We start from the raw sequence: 8,768 nt of genomic DNA, 5'->3' as shown, positions 1-8,768 counted from the left end.
AGACTGGGTACTACCAGGCTGAGGCTAGAACACAAGCGGTGTAATCCTAAATGCCCCTTTACTCCCTACAGCAAGTGCACTACATATGCGGAGAGTTATAGGAGCCTTTGTACCATAACCAGTGCACTATATATCTAGTTTATAACATTTAGGATTTAGCCCATTTAAAACGATAATACCCCTAGCGAATGCATTACAAATTAAAAGAAAGAAAAACTCATTTTCATACACATTGGGACATTTTGTAAAATTGATTAAAAATTAAATTCTGTGATTTGTTAACTCTCCTGAACCTTTATTTAACTGACAACAGTACAACCGACTTACTTCCAATGCTTTCACTGACCAACTTAATTGTATTTTGTATAAATAAACACATTTGATGCAACACACTCAAAAAACCAGACAGGGCAAAATAAGCATGAAAATGTCATAGGATATTCAAGTTGCACCATTCTGAAACATTCCACAGTAAGCAAATGAATTGGTAACAAGTGTGGTAACAAATGAATACAAAATAAGGATCCAACAAAGGCTCAGTCTTTCCAAGCAAACATGGGTCATGGTTTATCACTTTAAGCCGAACTTTGTGAGAGAATTCAAAAGAACATTTTTCAACACAATAATGTAAATAATTTCGATTTTTTTACCATATACCATAAACTATATTGTGGAAAGATTCCGTGAATCAGAAGTCAGCGTAGAAGAAACCGCAAACCATTGTTGAGTGACCTTCAAGCCCTCAGACAGCACTGCATGAGAAATCAGCATGCTGCTGTGATACACATAGGCACATGGACTCTGGAGTACCTTTAGCATCAAATTATTTCATGGATTTCTTTTTTTGTGTAATATAGTCTTAGGTGGCCATATTTATTACAAAAATATGACAGTTTTACAGTGGTTTCTGGGCCTGCCCTACACCAACTAAAATTTCTTCAGATTTCCTAAATGTTTTCACAATATTATAAACAGTAGATGGTGAAAGTTGATTACATTAAATTAAGAAATGTTCTTTTTGAATTGATGGGCAATTTTCTTATATATGGCCACAACCATCTTTGCTTGCTAAGAATAAGCCTTTGGTTAACTCTTTTATACTCAATCACAATTCCCTCACCTGTTACCAATTCAACTGCTTACTGTAGTTATTCATTTATTAGAATTTTAACATCATGTTTTACACACTTTGGTTACATTCATGACAGGGCAGGTAATCACTGATTACACAAGATTCATCAGTTCAAGTTTTTAATTTCAAACACTGTCATGAACAATTTTGGATCTCTAATTTACCTCACTTGCATGTCTTTGAACTGTGGGAAAAAAACAGAGCTCGACAAGGAAACCCACACAGACACAGGGAGAACATGCAAACTCCACACAGAAAGGACCGCTTTACCAGGGAATCGAACTCAGGACCCTCTTGTTGTGAGGCGACAGTGCTACCCACCGAGCCACCATATCGTCCTACGTTGTTTCAAAACACTAACTTAAATATTCAAAACCTCTTTTACTTTTGTTGCCTGAAGGATTCAGGAGAACTAACAAATCACAGATTCTTCTTTTTATTGCATTTCACAAAATGTACCAACTTTTCTGGAAATGAGGTTGTAAATCTTAAACCTTCACAAAAAATGTAAACCTTCACAAAAAAGATTTATTGAAACAGTCTTTGTCCATGTAGTGTTTTTATTTCCACCCTAAATAGAACAAAAAAAGAGGGAAGCAGACATTGTAAACAATTCTCCGTCAGAATACTCTTTTTGTAATACAGTACAAATATTCATTCATACTCTTTGAATGTCATGGAGTCTCAGTTTAAATAAAAGATAGAATTTAGAACCTCAAAGTAAACCAAACAAGAACATTCTTGCACTGTAAGTCTGAAATTACAACCTAAGTGGAGAAAAAAATTCCATTAATGTAGATGTATTTCAGCAGAGACCAACCATACGATATGTTATATTCAAGAAAATGCTTAAAATGAGTAAGACAGCTGCCTTTTACCTGCAAACCCATGAATTTCACCCAAATGATTGGGTGTATGATACACATGTACACATCTTTCCTATTTCAGACATTATATCAAAACGTTTTTGTTTACATCAGATGATACCTGACATGACACTGTAATTACTTGATCTCTCCCTCACACACACACACACACACACACACACACACACACACACACACACACACACACACACACACACACACAGCTTTAAACCTTGGGTTCACAAACTACAAATACATTGCACACTTTGACATCACTGGTTCAGTCAGTTCCACAGTCTTGACCATGTGGGCTTTTAACCATCAGTACTTTGATTGACACAGCAGGTTGTGTTCTAGCTGAACAGAGCTGAGCTGAGGACCAGGACAAAAACTTCCAATGCTGAATACCTGGAAGCTTCCGCTGCCAAATACAAACAAAAAACTGCATCTTAAATGTGCAGGGCTTTGGAAAGGGAAGAAATGCACTGTATAAATGCACTGATTGTGTCCATTTTATAAAAAGTTATATAAAAACTGTGCCAGTCTGTAACATCCCTGGAAAATTTTCTAGAAAAGCAAAGCACCCATACTGCCAACTTCACTTTGTTCTTTTACAAAGATCTCAAAGTATTGGTAGATGATGGTGACAGCCAGCAAGATTCCTGTTCCAGAGCCGATGGCGCCCAAGAAATCGGCCATTACTGACAGGCCACCTATGCACAGTCCTCCGAACGCTGCAGCTGTTGGGATGTACCTAGAATGTAAAAGCAGAGAAAGTAAATGCTCAGGAACAGGCCTAAAATATCATTTCATAACACCAGTTTTTGGTTCTTAGAGTCATTCACATTAGCTAAGCTTGTCATTTAAATGTTTTGAAATTTAAAATGAAAATGATAGACAATAAGCACTTTCTTTGTACTTGCAGACAAAAAGCAATGTTACCCAATGTTATTGGGTAACAACATGAGTCAAAGCTACATTAGCCACAAATGCATGCTGTATTTTATAGCTTCTGAAAAATGCTTCATTGAACTTTTTAATGTAATATATTTAAACATATTGCTAGTTGTTATTACTGGGTCTTTTATATCAACGATTTTTGTCAGTTCCAGACGAACATTTTTTATACAGAAAATGTTTAATTATTAAAGAGCCTTCACACAGAGACCAATGTTTTGTACTGTGGTGACACACCATTTGCATACGTTACTTATCCAATAAAGCATTTTCATGTGGCTCATGTAAAGTTCACCCATCAACACTGCCAATCAGTAGATCAATCAAACAAATTGCAAAGGGACACATGCTAAACAGCATAGCTGCAAAAAACAACCTTGGAGAGAAAACTCTGCATATACATGTATTTCTGTGCTAAGCAACCGACACTGACAAGCAGTGCTTTAGAGAACTGGGTAATTTGTTTGTTTGTTTGTTTGTTTATTAGGATTTTAACGTCATGTTTTACACTTAGGTTACATTCATGACAGAAACGGTCTGAAACAGAACTCATTACACAAGATTCATCAGTTCACAAGGTTATATTAAACACAGTATCTCCAATTCACCTCACTTGCATGTCTTCGGACTGTGGGAGGAAACTGGAGCACCCGGAGGAAACCCACGTGGACACAGGGAGAACATGCAAACTCCACACAGAAAGGACCCGGACCGCCCCAACTGGGGATCGAACCCAGGACCTTCTAACTGGGTGATTTGAACGTAATTTAACTGACATTATAACATAAATAAACAAATATATTCAATTTACAAGCTTTTTACACTTACAAAATAGGCTGTAATGTGAAAAACTCAGTGGGAATAGGTCTAATGCTGTTGTCTCTGTGTATCTGAATAAAGCCAGATTCGTCAGAGGCCGAGAGAGAGAGAGAGTGTGTGTGTGTTTACCTGTTAAGTTCATGCACCATGGATGAGTCTCTGAATCCCCTCATTACCATCTGCTGTTCTTTGAGCTGTTTTGCAACCTAAAGACAAAAAAACAGCCAAATACATACACACCGTCACTTCCAATTCAGTAAAGAATATGTATACAACATAAAAGACATCTTCATACATCCAGAGACAGAATAATGACTCACATCCTTAGCAGAAGATCCAGACACCTCGATCCAAGTCTTGGAGAAAAAGGCACAAGAACCCAGCATAAAGATGATGTAGATGATGGCTTGGATTGGGTCCTCTAGGACCAAGCCAAATGACTCTGGAGGGGAGAGGTAGTAACAAAGACCACCTACAGGGTAAGCACGAGCTGGTCCTCCAGTTGTGGTGTCCTGTAAACACACACAAACAATTAAAATAACATGCCTGTAATGTTGATGCTTTTTGAGCAGCCAGAACTTCACTGTTTACTGACAAAAAAGCACTGACTACTTACAGACCAGGTACCCAGCAGGCTGACCAAAAAGTTGCCACCGAAGCGGGTAGAAAGCATCTGAGAGATGACATAGAGGTTGGACACCAGAGCAGACTGCAGGATGATGGGAATGTTGGAGGTGTAAAAAAGCTTGATGGGATATGTGTTGTACTGGCCACGGTAACGAGCAGACTTGATGGGTAAATCAACTCTGAAACCCTGAAAAAAATGTTTTGTGTTGATAATAATGAATTATTATTTTTAATTATATTATACTTTGTATTTTAAATCAAATAATTTCTGGAACACTATTGCAGCTGAGCTACAAGTGCTCCAAGATCTGAAGTCCTTCTCAGCAGGTGTGAAGACATATAGTGCTCAATGATGGGCTATACTGCCTCAAGAAAGCAGCATGATATGCTGAAGTAAAAAGTCAGGGGCCCAACATTGGAAGCTTGGTGGTGTCAGGGCTTGAACCAGTGAGCTTCTGATTACTAGTCCATAGGGATGTAACGAAGCACCACAATACAGTTAATAACCGATTCAAAAATTCCACGATTCAAATCGATTTGACATGTAAAATGAATCAATATTCACTTTAAACAGCAGAGGGCACTGGCGCTATACACCTCGCTTGGTTTACGTCACCGGCGCTATACACCTGGTTGCCAAATTCGAGGTTTTTCAGCCAAATTGGGCTTAATTCAAAATTGTTTTGCATAGTTTGTACCTACCTCAGAAATAAAGGGCATTCATTATTAAGATAAATAAAAGATAATCACAAATACAGTATTTTATTTTATTTTTTTAAGAGAAATAATAAAAGGAAACTTTGTCCTAATTTGTCTTCAATTTCAGTTGAAAAAATCGGGAAAAAATCGTATCGTGAACTCAGTATCGTCGGGTAGAGTGTATCGTTACATTCCTACTAGTCCAGTACCAAAGCCAACACTGACCTGTACAAATTCATGTACAACTATAACTTTGGTGCATACTGACCTGGAAGTATATGACCACAGCAAAAACAAAGATAGTAGCAATGAGGTTCATGAAGTTGGGCAGGTTCTGTCTGTAGAAGGCCTCTCTCAAAGCTCGTACTTTATCTGTACGCGTAGCCAGCAAGTGGAACAGAGCAATAACTGCTCCTTCAAATTCTGTGCCTGCATAAAAAACATAGTAAAAAAAGCTAATAATTAATTAACAGGTCCATACTAATTGACTAGGAAGCTTTTGAATAACCTATTGACCAATCAGGCACATAATCATAATGACCAACCACACTAGAAAGTAAATAAAGATGGCAGCACATACCTCTGCCTGTGTTGACTGTGGTTGGGCTAAAGGCTTTCCAAATAATAGTTTCACAAATGTTGGTGGCGATGAAGAGAGAGATACCGGAGCCCAGACCATAGCCCTTTTGTAACAGCTCATCCAGCAGCAGCACGACTAAACCTGCTACAAACAACTACACAGAAAAACACACCATTACAGTGCAACACACCAGAGAAAACACACCATTGGTAAATTCTAGAAACAATTAACAGCAAATACAAAATGAAAAATAATATAAATCACTTAATTACATTAGAGATGCACATTTTGTAAATGCCAATTTTTTGACCAGAGACTGACAGATAACTCTGAAGTCTCATGGAAAAAAGAATGCACGTCAACAGAGCATTGCAAAAAGTATAGAAGCTGTGAAAGTAGTCAAGACACATTTATGACTAATTAAAATAAACATAAATTAAGTGACTGAAGCTAGTTTTTAATTAAGAGACTGAAGCAGCATTTAAAATTTCATTTTAAACAAAAGAAAAGTATCTAAAATGCAGACTAAAATCACTGACAGGTAAAGTAAATAACATTGATTACATTACAATTGCATCTGTAAAGAGGTGGGATACATTTGGTAGCAAGTAAACAGTCACTTCTTGAAGCTGATGTGTTTGTTAGAACCAGGAAAAATAAACAAGGGTAAGGATCTGAGTGGCTCTGACAAGGGCCAAACTATAATGGTCAGATGTCTGGGTTAGAGATGGGGTTTTTGGCACCGATTCCGATCTCCGATCTCCTTTCAGGGACATAGCCGATAGCCGATAGCCGATTGCGATCGGGGGGGGGGGGGGGGGGGGGGGTGCGCCTTTAGAAGAGACGCTTTGTTCACTGTATCGCTATAAGTGATTCATTGATTCACGAGTCATTTTTCGCGAAGCGTAAGTTTCTCTTCTCAGTTATCTCTCCGTGTTTACTGTTATTAATTAAATGTCGTGGTTTTAAATAAACACCAGCTACTACAGAACATTTTGTGTGACTCTCTTACATTAAAAAGCTTCATTAAAAAGCTTAATTAAACTGCTATTACCACAGATCTGTAACCGAGTCAGACTCGTTCCGTCTAAGGAGCTAAAAGTTCAGCAGATGATCCTGAACTAACGAATTTGGTAATGAATAAACTTTTGCCTCTGATTGGCTCTGTAACGTTTTCTGTTCTCATCTACATCACAAGTAAGAACCGCTTACGATTTACCAAAGTGAACCAGGAGTTTATATAACGTGCTGATAGAATCGACTCAGATGTGACCGGGTTGAATTATCTTTTTAAAGTAAATATTACAATCAGCAAAATTACATCGTATGTATGATGCACAACGTTAATGATGTTATTTTAGGTCATGAAGAGCTTTCACTGTGGTTTCTGTACGATGGTTGATGAATGGTGATGTGATGGTTGGTGCTTCGTAGCTCAAAGTCTGGATCAATCCACTGAGCTGTTAACTTAACGTGATCTTTATATATCACACGATCGGATCGGCTACTTTTAGGAAATATCGCCGATCGCCGATAGCATATTTTGATTAAAAATCGGCCGATACCGATTCATAGCCGATCGATCGTCCCATCTCTAGTCTGGGTCAGAGAATCTCCAAAACAGCATGTCTTGTGGGGTGTTCCTGGTATGCAGTGGTTAGTACCTACCAAAAGGTACTGGTATTAATTAAGGTTACTTCCAAAAATCTGGGCATATTTGGTGATTAGGTCTGGATTTTATTTTTGAGTTTCTACTGATCTTATGCGAGTTATACAAGTACCATGGTATTTAATGGTACCTATTGGTTTGGAAACTTACTAGATGGACCTAATTGGACATATTAAGACAATAGAAAAACAATTAAGGTGATTGGTTTGGATGATCTTAAAATGCCCGTAGAAATAATCTCATCAAAATATACTGATCACACACAGTGTCTGAATGTGTTCAAGAGATCAGTGCTTTTTAAAGAAGGGATTTGACAAGCTTATCTGAGTAGCACTTTTGACAAGTGGCAAGCTTATCTGGGTGGCTTGCAAGCAAAAAGCTCACAGATCAGATTACTGTGGAAAAGAAATGACTCTCACCTGAATGATTATAAGCAGACAAATACCAGCTCCCATTTCTGACGGGTCTCCATACATGCCAGTCATCACATACACAACAGCCTGACCAATAGTAATGATCATTCCAAAAACTGTCAAGAAATAAAGAAGTTAGATCAGACCCTCATGTTCTGCTATACAGTCATATATACATAACAAAGCTGATTTCAAGACTAAATGTTCTGAACATACGTTTCTGGGCTCCATTAAACAATGCTCTATCTTTAGGTGTGTCTCCAACCTCAATGATTTTAGCTCCAGCCAGCAGCTGCATGATAAGTCCAGAGGTAACGATGGGCGAGATACCCAACTCCATCAAAGTACCTGTTAAAAAAATACACATCACTACAGCACCTACAGGTAATAATCAGTTTTACAAAGTTTATTGTGACTAATGTCTACATTAAAACATTGTTCTCCCAAGGCCTGCATTTTACCTCTGTTGGAAGCAAGAATGACTCTTATCCAATAAAAAGGATCTGCTGAGTCTGATGACATGATACCAAAGAGTGGAATCTGGGATTTAAAAAAAACAGAGCAGCAATTTAATTATTTTGATATGAAAATATTAATGCAAACACCCAAAATACATCATTTCCATTTAAAAAGAGAAAGCAAACATACCTGGCAGCACACCAGGAATATGAACAGAGTGATGGCTGTCCATAGTACCTTCTCTCTGAACTGAATCTGTAGTAAAATAAGCCAGTTACTTCAGTGCCCAACTTCATTAAGTTACCCAAATTAGACATTTATTTAAAAATCTACAAACAACCACACACATAATATACAAAAAAAATGTACAATACCCGTCTCTCAGGTTTCTGGATCTCAGGTAATACTGCACAAAACGGCTTTATAACCTCCAAAAATTTAACTGCAAAAGATGCATAAAACAACAATATGTCAGGGAAAGGGGATAGAAAATTTTATATTGTTTATTCTGTATTCTGTTTATTCCAAAATCAGATTCTTGTGTAAT

At 37.6% G+C, this 8,768-nt stretch overlaps 1 protein-coding gene across 1 annotated transcript; it reads right to left on the bottom strand.

Moving 5' to 3' along the window:
• Positions 1–2,146: 2,146 nt before the first annotated feature.
• On the bottom strand, positions 2,147–8,476 carry sec61a1b (SEC61 translocon subunit alpha 1b). The gene is made up of 10 exons (XM_062996975.1): positions 8,411–8,476; positions 8,224–8,302; positions 7,979–8,110; positions 7,769–7,878; positions 5,681–5,834; positions 5,369–5,529; positions 4,391–4,588; positions 4,095–4,286; positions 3,904–3,980; positions 2,147–2,752 (listed from the first exon to the last, which is right to left on the bottom strand). Exons 2-10 carry the CDS (start codon positions 8,282–8,284, stop codon positions 2,566–2,568), a joined length of 1,272 nt encoding a protein of 423 aa, XP_062853045.1. The 5' UTR covers positions 8,285–8,302; positions 8,411–8,476; the 3' UTR covers positions 2,147–2,565.
• Between the last annotated feature and the right edge of the window lie 292 nt (positions 8,477–8,768).

Source organism: Trichomycterus rosablanca, chromosome 6, assembly GCF_030014385.1.
Source record: "Trichomycterus rosablanca isolate fTriRos1 chromosome 6, fTriRos1.hap1, whole genome shotgun sequence".
NCBI classification, from domain to species: domain Eukaryota; kingdom Metazoa; phylum Chordata; class Actinopteri; order Siluriformes; family Trichomycteridae; genus Trichomycterus; species Trichomycterus rosablanca.
This window is presented reverse-complemented; position numbering and strand designations above follow the sequence as displayed.

What these genes read in the sequence shown, in the direction of transcription:
- sec61a1b (XM_062996975.1), bottom strand. Translation starts at nt 8,284, where the DNA reads ATGTCATCAGACTCAGCAGATCCTTTTTATTGGATAAGAGTCATTCTT. An exon ending in CTGTGGTCATATACTTCCAG is followed by an intron (nt 4,589 to 5,368) that starts GTCAGTATGCAC and finishes CATTTTTTTCAG; the next exon opens with GGTTTCAGAGTTGATTTACC. An exon ending in GCCTGCTGGGTACCTGGTCT is followed by an intron (nt 4,287 to 4,390) that starts GTAAGTAGTCAG and finishes GTGTGTTTACAG; the next exon opens with GACACCACAACTGGAGGACC.